Source organism: Barbus barbus (assembly GCF_936440315.1).
Source record: "Barbus barbus genome assembly, chromosome: 39".
Lineage (NCBI taxonomy): Eukaryota > Metazoa > Chordata > Actinopteri > Cypriniformes > Cyprinidae > Barbus > Barbus barbus.
Genome location: NC_136717.1, coordinates 13269881 through 13284738, shown reverse-complemented (window position 1 = coordinate 13284738; position 14858 = coordinate 13269881). Strand labels below are relative to the sequence as shown.

General features: G+C 39.9%; 2 protein-coding genes across 2 annotated transcripts in view; one reads left to right on the top strand and one right to left on the bottom strand.

Moving 5' to 3' along the window:
- Nucleotides 1–14858, bottom strand: part of LOC306858664 (voltage-dependent calcium channel subunit alpha-2/delta-4-like) — a gene marked incomplete at its 5' end in the record, with an annotated part of 39781 nt that overhangs the window by 6889 nt on the left and 18034 nt on the right. The window lies entirely within an intron of this gene.
- LOC306858665 (leucine-rich repeat and transmembrane domain-containing protein 2-like) lies at nt 4790–13666 on the top strand. The gene is made up of 4 exons (XM_079399296.1): nt 4790–4905; nt 7376–7535; nt 10530–11126; nt 12949–13666. Exons 2-4 carry the CDS (start codon nt 7475–7477, stop codon nt 13404–13406), a joined length of 1116 nt encoding a protein of 371 aa, XP_079255422.1. The 5' UTR covers nt 4790–4905; nt 7376–7474; the 3' UTR covers nt 13407–13666.

Below are 14858 nucleotides of genomic sequence, written 5' to 3'. Positions count from 1 at the left end.
AGACTTTATTTTTTTGCTGAAGACCCGTTCCATTCGACTGGGATATTATCCCAGCATACATCAGTAGCCGCCCACTCTCTCAAGCTTAAACATACAAAATGTGCTGATATCTTATGTCTCAGTCCTGATAGCTCATATATTAAACCTGATATCTCATTCTTCATCCCTATACCTCATACTTCAGTTTATTACCTTAAACGCAGTACCTCATATATCAAACCCGATGCCTAATAACTCAATCTGTACATCATTTTCCCTCAAAAACTGCTGCTTTTTACAGAACACGGTTTTGTTGACTCTGTGTAATTAGTAGGACAGTTTGAATTTGCAATGAGTTGACGGGTCTGATTAAACTGCAGTAAATTGTTCGTTTGAGTAAAAATCTTTTAACTTCAATAATTCAGAGAGAGAGAGAGACCAGAACAGGACCATCTATCATACTGAAGCTAATTAATAGAGTTGGATAATAAAGAGCCAGAGAGTGGAAGGCAGTGTTGGTAATAGCTGCTCGGGGCGGGGAAGATGGCTAACAAAGGGGAGACAATCTCTTGAATGAATATATGTGTATTATAAAGCCCTAGACCCTGCAGACATACTGTAACAACACTGGAAGATTACAGTCACCATGTCTCCTCCAGCGTCCTAAAGATTTGGACAACCCTGCAATGAAGATTACCCAAAAATAGTGATGAGCGAGCTCGCAGATGCATCCCAGCACAGTTAGAAGTGTGAATGAAGGAAGACATGTGACTCCAGCAGAGCAGATAATTTAGTAAATACCCAGTTTTCTGAGCTTCTGTCATTCTCTTTTCCACACAAACATCCCACACACAAAAACAAACAATGATGTGATACAGCGACAGCACGGCGAGCAAGCAATCCTACTTAAACTGAACAGACTTTACCATTTGATGGTTAAATACAAAACCTTTAATGAGGAAGCAATGGGATGTGAGGGAGAAATGTGTGAAATATATGTGGCACTTTCCGTGAATATAGGCTACAAAACAGAGATTGAAATTCTCAACTAAGGTCAATATATAAGGTGTTATATTCCATTCATTTAATATGAGGTTTTTATATACTATGCTACTAATATGTAAATGCAGTTTATAATCATTTGTGTAATTTTGTTCAACAAACAGAGAAATAAAGAGTAAATCTCAATTATCAGACAAAATGTAATAAATGAGCCTCAACGAAGCTGCTAGTTTTTAGTTACTGATAAATGCTTATTTCCCAATGTAAAATTTCATAGAAAATAGACATTGGGGCCAGATTTACTAAACAGGGCAAATTAGCGTTAGAGTGCAATTCCATAAAAGCACCGATGGAAGGGAAAATTCTGCGGGTGATTTACTAACAATGCACACATTAAAGAACACAGATGAAGCCAGAACATTTCGTTAAGGACTAGCGCAATCTATCAAGAGCAGCGCAAATTAGTGCCTGCTTTAAGACATGCTTTTTTGGGGCATTAAATAATGGTGCAAATACCAGTAATTTGACGAGCGCAAACGTTAGTAAATTGCGTGATTCATTTTAATACTCTCTTCCCATAAATTTTTAATCTGAAAGGGAAACTCCTACAAATGCATATTCAATAAAGTCAGGCACAAAAATAACTGTGTCCACACCTTTTCAGCGCTAATTCTTCTTTGGTAAATCCTGGCAATACTATTTTAATGCCAAAAGACAGTTTGCGCTGGCACTTGATGTTTAAAACTAGCTTGAAATGTTCATTTAAGTTAAGCTACTCAAGTTACAAGATAATTTACATTTAATAGTTCGCACAGCAAAAAACTTTTGTGCCTCCTAATGCTTTAAAAAACGAACAAAAAAAACATTAGATGTAAAAGTGTACCAAATTTGTGGAATGTACGTCAGAGTATATTCATGAGTGTGTGAATGTGTGCTATTTTAATTATATAAAACAAAACCTCGTTATTTAAGAATAAGATTCATCTGGTCATAATAAGCTTAATGTCCAGGCCTCAGCTCGTGTGTGTGGGTTATTGAAGTATAGATGAACTGAGTCTGTGAGAGAACATTGTACTTCATGTATTGTTTTAACTGGTTCACTGATCTGTGCAGTAGATTCTGCGATATTTTATGGTTTTAAGCATAGCTTAATATGCATTTCAAATTCAAAACGATATTCATGTATACTAAATTATGCTAATGTAGTTAATATCTATTTGAATATGCCAGGACTGAACTGCAGGGTGTGTGCGATGGCAAACAGAGCAGCAGGGTCTTTACATTGCAGATTATCATGAAGAGCTCAAGTAGCATATGCTAACAGTGAGTCAAAAAACACCCTCTCAATCCCCCACCTCTCTCTCTCTCTGTTTCTTTCCCTCTGTTGCTTAGGTAACATGATGTCAGTGCAGCCCCTACCGACACCTTGAAGACTCACCACCAAAATATGACAAAATAGGATCATCAATGTACGCACCCACATGCACACTTCATAACATACAGAGATTCTGATAAAGAGAGAAATGGCATGGTAAGGATTTAATAGGGCTGTAGTGCTTTTTCTTGTCAATGTCTGGCATGTGAAAGCATGTGGGCGGCACTGAGGTCCTTCTGAAGTACACGGTGTGTTGCAACAGCCCACAACACACAGGAGGTAAATGCTTCTGATGTCGCAAAATGCTTTTCCTCTTATAAATAGCTATCAATGGATGCATTTCTCCTTTTTTATGAGGTGCTGGTGCTGCAGCGTGGCCTGCATGCCTCTATGCATTATTCAGAACACCAGGCAATAGCAGGAATGTTTGTATACGTGGATGACATTTGGTCTTGTCAGTCCATGTGAACAATGGCAAGTACATGTATGATTACATTCCTGCACTGTTGCATGATGTAAGCACTCTGAGGACATCACAGAGTGTAAAATGCATCACTTCTGGCGTTGGCTACATGTGATTGGATCAATCTATCCATTCATCTATCCATGCATCCATCCATTCATCCATCCACACATAACAAGGGAGGAAGAATCATGTTTTTTTTTTTCAGATAGATTCACATGCAGCCATTAAAAGCAGCAATGATGATCTGTTTATCTGTATACATAATTGATTGTAACACTATACACTCTTAAAAATACAGGTGCTTCACGATGCCATAGACAAACCTTTTTGTCTAAATGGTTCCATAAAGAACCTTTAACATCTGAAGAAACTTTCTGTTTCACAAAAGGTTCTTCGTGGCGAAAGAAGGTTCTTCAGATTATAAAAAGATAAGAAAGAGATGGTTCTTTATGGAACCAAAAATGGTTCTTCTATGGCATCACTGTGAAGAAACTTTTGAAGCACCTTTAGATGATAGACAGACAGACAGACAGACGGACGGACGGACGGACGGACGGACGGACGGACGGACGGACGGATGGATGGATAGACGGACAGACGGATAGATGGATAGACGGGGATAGATGGATAGATGGATAGATAGATAGAAGGACAGATAGATAGATAGATAGATAGATAGATAGATAGATAGATAGATAGATAGATAGATAGATAGATAGATAGATAGATAGAAGGACAAATAGATGGATGGATGGACAATTGATAGATACATGATAGATAGATAGATAGATAGATAGATAGATAGATAGATAGATAGATAGATAGATAGATAGATAGATAGATAGATAGATAGATAGATAGATAGATAGATAGATAGATAGATGGATGGACAATTGATAGATACACGATGGATAGATAGATGGATGGATGGATGGATGGATGGATGGACAGACAGACAGACGGACAATTGATAGATACACTATAGATAGATAGATAGATAGATAGATAGATAGATAGATAGATAGATAGATAGATAGATAGATAGATAGAAGGACAGATAGATGGATGGACGGACAATTGATAGATACACTATAGATAGATAGATGGATGGATGGACGATAGATAGATAGATAGATAGATAGATAGATAGATAGATAGATAGATAGATAGATAGATAGATAGATAGATAGATAGATAGATAGATAGAAGGATGGATGGATAGGTTTAGATAGACAATTGATAGATACACTATATATAGATCAATCTATCTACATACAACTTAGATAGATAGAGATATAGTAGATAGATAAATAGATAGCAAAATGCATCGCTGCTACTATCTATCTATTTATCTATCTATCTATGAATAAAGAGGGAGAAAGAATCAGCTGTTTTCGCGACCCCTCCTCTCTCTTCTCATCCCTCACTAATGTTACTATCTTTGACAAGGCTGGCACACGCTTACACTGCACGCCTCACCACATGCACATATGGAGAAAGCAACACACACACACACTTACTCACACACATACTCACACAGACACACATGCGCACCAAAGGCTAGCCCGAGGACAGCACGCGCTTGAGAAACAACCTCCTGACACACACACATACACATACACACACTCAAGTGCATTTTGTGGACTCAATATACCAACACAGAGGCGAGCCGATCTGCTGGAAACCACAGAGAATTGAAAGACTGGAGCACACCTCTCCCTCCTCTTTCCCCCTCTCTCTCTCTATTTCTCACTCACTCACTCACTCACTCTCTTTCTCTCTCTGTGTCCTCCTCTCTCTGAGCATTACAGCAAGGCATTGCGCAGGATTTAACTCCCCTCCTTCATCTCCCTCTTCTTTATTTTAATCGTTTTTTTCCTTCCTCCAATCCATCTCTCCTTCTGTGGCAGCCGTTGCTCTTGGCAGCGGAAGGATATTTTCATTTCCATATTGGAGCGTTACAAGAGCTGCTATTCGCTCATTTCTCCCACAGCCGTGTGTGTGTGCGTGTGTGTGTGTGAGAGAGACAGTGTGTGTGTAAGCTTGGGGGGGGGGACGCTGAGAAGGACACCATCTAAAGACGGTGAGTGAAACACTGTTAACCTATAACACACATACACACACACACACATTACAGTTTGCCTTGATTATGATTACCATGTCTGTGCACGATGCCTGCCGAGGGATGTTTTTTTATGAGACAGACTCATACGCCTGTTGTTTTGGGTATAGAGCATGCAATGTCCAGTTTTTTATATAGACACAAAGGAAATGTAAAGATGTATATGTGAGCGCAGGTGTTGTGCTGGAATGCTGCTTTTGAGTGTATATAAGCATTTAGGAGTGAGATTGCATCTACAATATGCAATCTTGTGAACACTTGCATATATACACACATTTACGGTAGGACTAAAAACATTTGTGTAATAGGTATGAATGTTTTTGTGCATACTCTGTATGTGTTCCTTGAGTGAGCATGTGTGTTTTTTTGCGAGCGTGTGTCTTTGTTTGTGATTCTGCTCTTAATAATTCATCCTGTGGCCTCCATGCCTTTGTTTCAAGACATTTCTTCGCTCCGCCGTTGACTTTGATGGCCTTCTTTTGTGCGTGTGTGCATGAGAAAAGGGACTGGTTCAGGGGTGAATATCAAAAGGGCGTTTCTATTTACTTATGTGTTGGAAGTCACAGTAACAACATATATGCTGTCACACACATGCATAGTTGACCTTGTGTATTCACAGGAAGTCAGTACGGAGTGGGGTGAGAATGTGTGAAATATGTGCTGAACTGGATGTGAAGAGAGATGCTGCTAAAGTGAGAGACTATTACATCACGTGTGTGTGTGCGGGCTGCATGCTTGGGAGTCAAATGACACATTGCTCAACTAATTATCCTCTCCTCACACACACACACACACCCTTGCATATTATCACACTCTCAAACTTGCATGTTCTAGGAAACGAAATGCACGGAAAATGTTCACGTGTTGAGCAACTCCAAAAGGTGTTTGCAGAAACTCACTTGCACACACACACACATTCACACATGCAATATAATCTCTAAATGTCTGCACATTTTTCCACTGTGCCGTTTCGGATGACAGCCTGGTGAATTGGTGTTGCGTTGCGCAAATACGCACACACAGACACACACGCTGTGATGGATGTGGCAGGTGACAAGGCCGAAGTGTCACAGAAAGGGAGTCTAAGACAGCAGCGGCCATTTTACAGCAAACTGGCCTGGCGTAAACAGAAGCAACTTGTAACCTTGTGCTCAATGATCTGAGACACACATTCACAGCATTGCGTTACACAACTGGTATTACATAATGGTACGTCGTTATAATAAAAATATTCCCATCTCTGTCATGTGCTGTAAGTGTTTCAGTGTCGTATTACTGTACTGCAATTAACTAAATGGTCTCTGCAGTGTCAGTTCTACTACGGTTTTGTACCCTGGAGAGCTGTATTACAGTAAGCACCGCTGTATTGCAGATGGCTTTGTACTGGGAGGAAAGTTCTGTTTCTCAGATGTTGCTCTTTCATAGCTCGAGGGACTTACAGGATATTTCAGTTATGTTTGATTGAAGTATAAAGTTTGTCTTGGATACTTCTCTTGAAATTCTATAGAAATACAAATGAGACAATTGTTGACATACGTACTTGAAGTACAACCTGATATTTTAATCTAATATTTCCATAATTTAACAGCATAATTGCATATTTATTATTCTCTGATATTGTTTACATGACAAAAAGTAAAACAAATCAAATATTTCATCTTTTTAAATACGTGTTTAATTGTTGCTTTTTATGATTGCTTTTCTATTCATCAGCACAAATTTGTGGACTTTGCTGACAGAATTTGATGAGAAATATTTGAACTTGGCATTTCAGAGTTTGGTATCTTAAACAAATTGGAGAACAGTTGAAGACATTGTTGAGAAATCTTCTGAATCTTTAGTGGAAACAGTTGTGAGTCTTTTTCGCACTGGAAAAATGTGAGAATCAGGAGATGTAAGCATAAGTCTCCATTTAGGAAAACATAATATTAAATATGAACAGTATTATTAAATAATAAAGTATTTAAATAAAATGAAAAATTATTTTAAATATTCAAGAGCTCACACTTGTGATTTTTCATTCTTGTATTTTCCATCACTTTACCGGAACATGTTGAATAGTCTAATCAATGGTACAATAGAATTTTGAACAGAAATGAGAAACAAAGTTGCAAAGTTTGTGTTGAAAATTAATTGCTAATTTGTTCTTTCCTAAGATGTTTTCTAATGAGCCTAGACTAGAATACATACAGAAGGGATAAACCTTGACAGAAAGTGAGCTGATTTGAAAAAGTAAGCCATGACAGTGACACTGTTGTTACCAATATGTCAAGGTTTATTTGAGTTTCACCGCTGCTACTAAAAACACAAGCCACGCAGCTCACACACTCAGTAAGGCATCTATGCTGAGACAGACAGAAAACAAGCGCTCACCTTCAAAAGTCATATTAAGTGCAGAAAAAACTGACTACCCTTCAAACTCTCTCTGCAGTCGCCTCACTGGCCCCATATCGCTGCCTGTGGAGGCTGGCATCAGGGCCAGCTGATGCCACAGCAGATCTGAGGCAGCTGCAGTCGTAGAAGCACAGACATGCAGCTCAGCACTGCACCTACAGTGGGTCGCAGGAGGAGAGGAAATCCGGACAGCCAAGGTGAGCCCAACACACACACACATTCACTTTTCTGAAGGGGCTGGGCTTAAGAACCGATTCCATTCATACAGTTTTAAATGCTTTATATGACTATCAATGATCTAAAGCACCAGAATGCAGACTGATGCATTTCAGGAAACTGTCAGTTTCACTAATATGTTTGTGGGAAGAAAGGTGGTGTGTTGACGTATGTGTCTGTGTGGGTGTGTATGGAGTGGTATAGAGTGCAGCAAACATCACCAGCTGCCCCAGCAACAGATGGATTAGGATGGCTTTAGTTAATGTGTTTCTGATTAAAGATCTGCATGAAGCAACGCAGAGGCAACACACACACACACACAGTTCTGCTGCATTGTCACATATACTTACTACTGTACAGTGGAAATATTCATCTGCTGGTTTAGCGTCAGACTTAAAATCTGTATTGGAAGTCAATACTGCTTTTGTTTTTCTGGGGAACACAAAGCTTTCTGAAGGAATATCATAGCCATTCCTTTCAGTTTAATGAAAGTGAAAACCGGTGTTGTCAAGCTCCAAAATGACAAAACACCATAAAATTATCTTAAAGACTTGCACACTCTTCAAAGACTTCTAAAGCCATAAGCTAGCTTTGTGTGAGCAAAAGCATGTTCACTGATTCACTGATAATCTTGACATCCACACTCGATTTGTGAAGGAATCTTTCCTTTGAATTTCCTTTTGATAGTTTCAATTAATGTCTTGATCCAGTTCATAAAATGCATTTGAATGATTCAATGAGTCAAAAGACTATAGATTGTAGACTATAGAGTATGTAAATTGTACAAATTACTTTTATGGTGCATTTTGTATCTTAAAAGCTGCAGTCCCCGTTCATTTTCAATGAAGCAACCAGCACTGTCTTCAAATTTCTTTAGTAATTTGTTTTATTTATTCTTGGAACTGCAGACTCCTGTTAAAATGAGCCAATTCGAAAAGCTAAGAAAAGAGGGACACTTTCTAAAATTGTAGTGAAGGCACAGAATAGACGTTCATCCTATTTTAAACTAGGTCCAGTCACTGGGAGATTTCGTTCTCGCCATTGACATATATTGACTTCTTTGTGGTTTAATACAGGATTGTTCTGAACACAGAGGGCACATGACAGTGAAAGAACATTGTGTTTCAATAACAGCAGTCATATGCCTATCCTGATGTGCACATTTGTCCCCAGCCAAACAGAAGGGATGAGAGAAAAAAGGGACCTTGTGCTGGAAAGATGGCAAATGCTGAAGATTGAAGGTTGATTGGCCAAAACAGCAATTATAGAATCATTCACAACTACATAGTTTAGAAGGATGGATAAATTATTGAGATTACACAGAATTGTGTGCGTGTGTATGAGAGAGAGTGTGTGTGTTTGCGATGATTGTATGTGTCTCTGATTACAGAGGGATCAGGGTGTTGAGGATGGTCAGGATCAGATATCTGAGTGCTGTAACTGCATCTGTCTGCACTCAAACTGCCAAACACTCACACACACACATTCAGCAACGAGACAACTGGGAACTCAACATTTAAAACCGTCATATCCATTGATAGCATGTGACTGTCTCTCACACACACAGAGAAACATGGCTCCCTACCCTCTTCCACAGTTGCATAAAAGAGAGAGGTGACGAACAGTTGGCAAATGTTTGTTTTGTCATGGCAGAGCAGAGCAGAGGACGTTCTCTGTTTAATTCTGAGGCACATTATATTCCCATCATACATGTTCGTTTAGAACAGAAAAACGGATGCCATAGGAGAACAAAAATTATTTGTATCTCTCTTGTTCAGTGGTTCTCCATTGGTTTTGCTTCAGGAATAGTGAAATCTCAAAATTGTTTATAAAGAAAAATGTCCCTAAAATCACACAATGAAATGTATTAATGCTATTAAAAACTGCATAGGCCTAAAATATGCAAAAGGTATCAAAAACATTTCTACTCCCTATTTATTTCACCTATGCATTGTTTTCCCTGCTACCTTTTAATCCTATCGGAACAGAACTCCATAAATCCATCCAAAATGCTTGTCCAACACAGGGTCCTTTAACCGAATTTTAGGTGCAACCCACCAACCTACAACCATTGCAGTTGCTTTATTGTTTACTGATACATTAAAGCAGAAACCAATACTGATCTCAAGAATTTATGTAACATCAGCCAACAAGGAACCATTTAGCCAACTCGAGGATCTCAGTCAGGAAACGACAAAGAAATAGCTGAATTGTTGTCATTTACTCACCACTTCAGTGTAGTTCTTAAATCTCATTTGCTCTCAGTTCTCATTTGCACTCACATTCAATTGAAATATTGAATGTTTTATGCATTTCGTTATTGATTTTCAGTAAATAGAAAGTTAAATGTTGGTATTTTCTTTGCAAAGCAAGCATATGGTTTTGGAAGTCTTTGAATAAAGCAGATAAGTAATATACATTTATTTTTGGTGCAATTTTATTTTTTTTTTTGTCAGTTTTGGAGCTTGACAGCTCATGCATTCAATATGATAAAAAGCATTTTGGACTTTCTGCAGTCTATCTTCTTTTGTGTACTAGGGAGGAAAGAAAGTCATGCAGTTTTGAAGAGACATGAAGGCGAGTAAATAATTACACAATTTTCATTTTTGGCAAAATAACCCATTAAGAGCACTTTATACACAAATGAAAACAAGTGAGATAAAAAAAAACAGCCTGAAGGTGCTGCAACAGATAGCAGCTACTTACAGTAACTGAAACAAAAATACTGCTATGTCTAGAGGTCCGTTCGTATCACATAAGCTCTGGTTTAAAATAGTATGGTAGGAGCAGCAGTTACAGGTTCAGTTCTGTCGAGCACTGGTCCCCTTCATTAAATACTGTACATGTGATTCACAGTGGCACTAAATCAACACCTGTCACATCTTTTACATCAATCAAAACAACTTTCAGAATGAGATGGTTTATGTCAGTTCTTTCCGACGATATACACTTTTGTTTTTTCTTCTTTCCCACAGGTCTGCTAGGCGTGCTGAGTGTGTGTGCTACGTTACTGCAGTTATGCGCTGGCTGTCCTTCAGAGTGTGTGTGTAACTTACTGGAAGCTAACTGCAGTGGGCGGAGTCTAATATCTGTGCCCGCTCTCACTTCTCTCCCGGAGGGCACACATACCCTCCTTCTGGCCAATAACCGCCTCTCCTCCCTTCCGGTCTCTGCCTTTGCCAACCTAAGCACCCTGGAGACACTAGACCTGTCCAATAACTATCTGGACAACCTGCCTTCCAGACTGTTCCGTGAGCTGAGTAACCTGAGCGATTTGAGTTTGCGTAACAACAGCTTGACGGTTTTGGATCGTGAGTTATTTCGCGGCCTGACCCTGCTGCGGAGACTGGATCTGTCTCTGAATGGCTTGGCCGCTGTGCCGCTGGGCCTGCTGGATGAGCTGCAAGGGCTGAGCTGGCTCTCCTTGGCTGGGAACAGACTTCACGCCCTGGAGAGAGCCACATTTGAGCCTCTCGTCAACCTTCAGCACCTGGAGCTAGGCATGAACCCCTGGGAGTGTGACTGCAACCTGAGAGACTTCAAACACTGGATGGAGTGGCTAATATATCGAGGTGAGGCCTGTGTGCTCTTTTGATTCTCTGGAGGTGTACAAACAACGTCCTTTAAACAATAAGCCACAAGAGGCTGTGTGTTACTGAGATTTTACCTTACACGGATAGTTCACCCAAAAATGAAAATTCTGTCATTAATTACTCACCCTCATCTCATTCCAAACCTGTAAGACCTTTGTTCATCTTCCAAACACAAATTAACATATTTTTGATAAAATCCAAGAGCTTTCTGATCTTGCATAGACAGCAACACAACTGACACGTCCAAGGCCCAGAAAGGTAGTAAGATAAATATCGTTAAAATAGTCCATGTGAGATCAATGGATCAAGCGCAATATTTTGAAGCTACGAGAATACTTTTTGTGCACAAAGAAAACAAAAATAATGTCAGTCAGCCATGGACTACTTAAAAATGTCCTTACAACCTTTCTGGGCTTTGAACATGTCAGTTGCGTTGCTGTCTATGCAAGGTCAAAAAGCTCATGGATTTTATAAAAATATATTTTAATTTCGGTTTCCGAAGATGACTTGTGGGGACTTCCGAAGATGGTCTTGTGGGTTTATAATAAAATGTAAATTAAAAACAGAATGTTCATTTTTGGGTGAACTGTCACTTTAAGTACGATGTGTTCTTTGGCACAGCCCAAAGTGCACTGCCTAAAACACCCTTAAAATCGTTGTGCCTATATAGCGACAACAACAGCAGTACAGTGTTCAATAAATAATTAAAACTATTAATATTTAAAATTTGAATAAACTACTCTTCCATCAAGTAATATAGTTTATTGGCATTTTACAAGGGCTTTGAATGTGGCTTAACCAATGCGAATTTAGATAATTTTCAGTTTAAAAAAAGCTTTATTAAGGATTTTAACAGATGGCACTGTAAGCTAATGGTAAGTGCATGTACACTAGACATATTGTAGGATATGTACCCACTCTCCCTAATAATTTCCTGTCTATCGTTTGTCTACCACTGGCAATGAATTGTGGCAAAACCCCAAAAATCATTGTGAAGCAGAGCTTAGAATCCTCTACTTCTTATTCTCTATACCTCTCGCTTTCTATTTTTCTATCTGTCTCAATCCTTCTACTCTGAGTCAGAGAAACTCATTTCATTCTATTTCAGAGCAGCTTTGAGAGGGAGGGGGATTTGAAACAGACATGAGAGGCTGAGTCACAAAGCTTTTAACGTGTGTGAGAAAGAGACTAAAGTCATGGTGGGCTCCGATTCTCTTGCTCTGTTCCAAAACCAAGTGAGCTGCCTACGGAGGCAGCATTTTGAGGCATCATAGATGCTCTCTTGACATGAAGGTAGGTATGTTACATATGCTGCCTTCTGTTTTGACCAAATTCTAAGGCATGTTTATTTTCATGGAGATACCACAATGCAACACATAAGAAAATCCAAGATAGATACATTAAAATCAAGAATCGTCTATCCTATGCAAAACTTAAAAAATAAAATAATTGTGTGGCATGTGGAGTTGCTGCCTATGTAGAGCATTCCAAATCAGTCTTATGAGGTTCCATGACAGTTAACATGCATTAACATATGTAGGCACTAGGCAGCATGGCGGCTCACTAGGTTTGGGAACAGAGCTTCTGTAGGCATGTCAGGCTTATTAATTATACACCAGCTACCGCTCTTCCTCTCATACAAACACACGCACGCAAATTGAAGAGGGCTGCTGACCCTACTAGCTGTGCGGTGCTATTTTGGAGGGCTTGAAGCAGCCATTTAAATTCATTAGAGGTGACTATTATTTACCTCAGAGAGCTAAAATTTGTATTTCTCTTTCTCTATTGCTTTGTGTTGTAGGCGGTTATGTTGATGCTGTTGAGTGTACACTTCCGAAGAATTTAAGGGGTCGTGACATCAGGGGCGTTCCTGTGGAGATGTTCAACTACTGTCTGCAATTGGAAGATGAGAATGGGGGCGGGGCTGGGAGCACAAAGGGTGGATCTCCACCTTGTTTTCGAGGGACAGCCGCTCCATCGTCTGAAGGTGCAGTAGTGCGTACGGAAGCGGAGCTACCAGACTGTGTGAAGCAGCGATATCGGCCGGTCAGTGTTCGCAGGGCGATCGGTACAGTAGTGATCGCTGGTGTGGTCTGTGGAATCGTGTGTATTATGATGGTGGCTGCCGCAGCATATGGCTGCATTTATGCCTCTCTAATGGCAAAATACCAACGAGAGCTAAAGAAGAGGCAGCCGTTGATGGGTGACGCAGAGGCAGACGCTGACCCGGAGGAGAAACAGATCTCATCAGTTGCATAGGGGAATGGGGGAGAGGGGTCAGAGTTCAGAGGTCAGCCACAAATCTAAAGAACCCTTTACTGGTTGAGCTGTACATTTGATGATCATTTAGCTGACCAGCGGAGGATTCATCATCCTTGTTTCCTGTCTCTCTGTCCTTCCTGAGACCCTCTCTGACTCTCAGACTTACACTTTACTCAATCTCTAGCTTGATCACAACTTTGGCATATGACCTTTGACCTATTTGCCCCAGGACAAGAAGGACCACTCAGCACTTTAGAACTCCCCCACCCTCCTGCAATGTTGAGAGGATCTCAGCATAGGAGGTGTGGATGCAACTGTTCACAGTTCTGAACCCTGATATTTCTAGAGGATTGTGTGCTGTCATTAGCATTAGCCTCTGTAGCAGCCTAATCATCATCCCAAACCTCCAAATCAGAATTCTAATCCCAACCCCAATCCTAGACCTTTAACTCTAATCCCATCCACTTAAAACTAATCCAAGCCCTCAGCTCTAACCAATACTAACCCCAACCCTTACCATAACCATCACCTCTAACACAGTCTAATCTAAACCCCCAACCCTAAAGCTCCGACAGTAACCCCTACCCTTACCATAAACCTCCATCATGAATCCTAACCCCCAACTCTAACCCTAAAACTTCAACACTAATCTTAACCCCCAACCCTGAACCTCAAACATGAATCCCTAACATTACCAAAAGCCTCCATCACTAATCTGAACCCACAAACCTGTACCTCCAACATGAATCTCTACCCCTTACCACAAGCCTCCATCATGAATCCTAACCCCCAACTCTACCCCTAAACCTTCAACACTATTCTGAACCAGCAAATCCTAACCTGTAACACTGTTACCATAAACTACCTTGACTAATCCTTACCCACTAATCTGAACCCACATTCATAAACCACCAATGGTAATATCTGCCCTTACCATAAATCTTCATCACTCATATGAACCCCATAACTCTAAACCTCCATCACCAATCCAAACATCCAATTCTTACCTTAAACCTTCAGCTCTACTCCCAACCCAAACATTAAATCCCCAATACTAACTCTCACCTCCAACCTTAATTTTAACCCTTAACCCTACCCCAGTGTGGACTTAACATCATAACCCCCACATATCATATTTGAAATATTCCCATCTTATTTATCAGCTATAATATATTCTATAAAATGTGACGTGACCCCAGTTTTATGTTTTTAAGTGTGAGGTTTGTCCTTTGTATTGTGTGATAATTTGTGTTGATAACATTTTTTTGCTCGTTTACTGTTTGCTATTTCTCCATGTTCATCTCTAGAGGTCAGACGTGTTTTTGTAATACTAGAAGAATCCAGCCCTGGTGTCTATCGTGAAGTGTCTTGAAGTATCGTGAAGTGCTAATGTAGAGCAGGCTGAGGACTCTGTGATGTCAGTGGAGGGTGGCAGATCGTGACTATTGG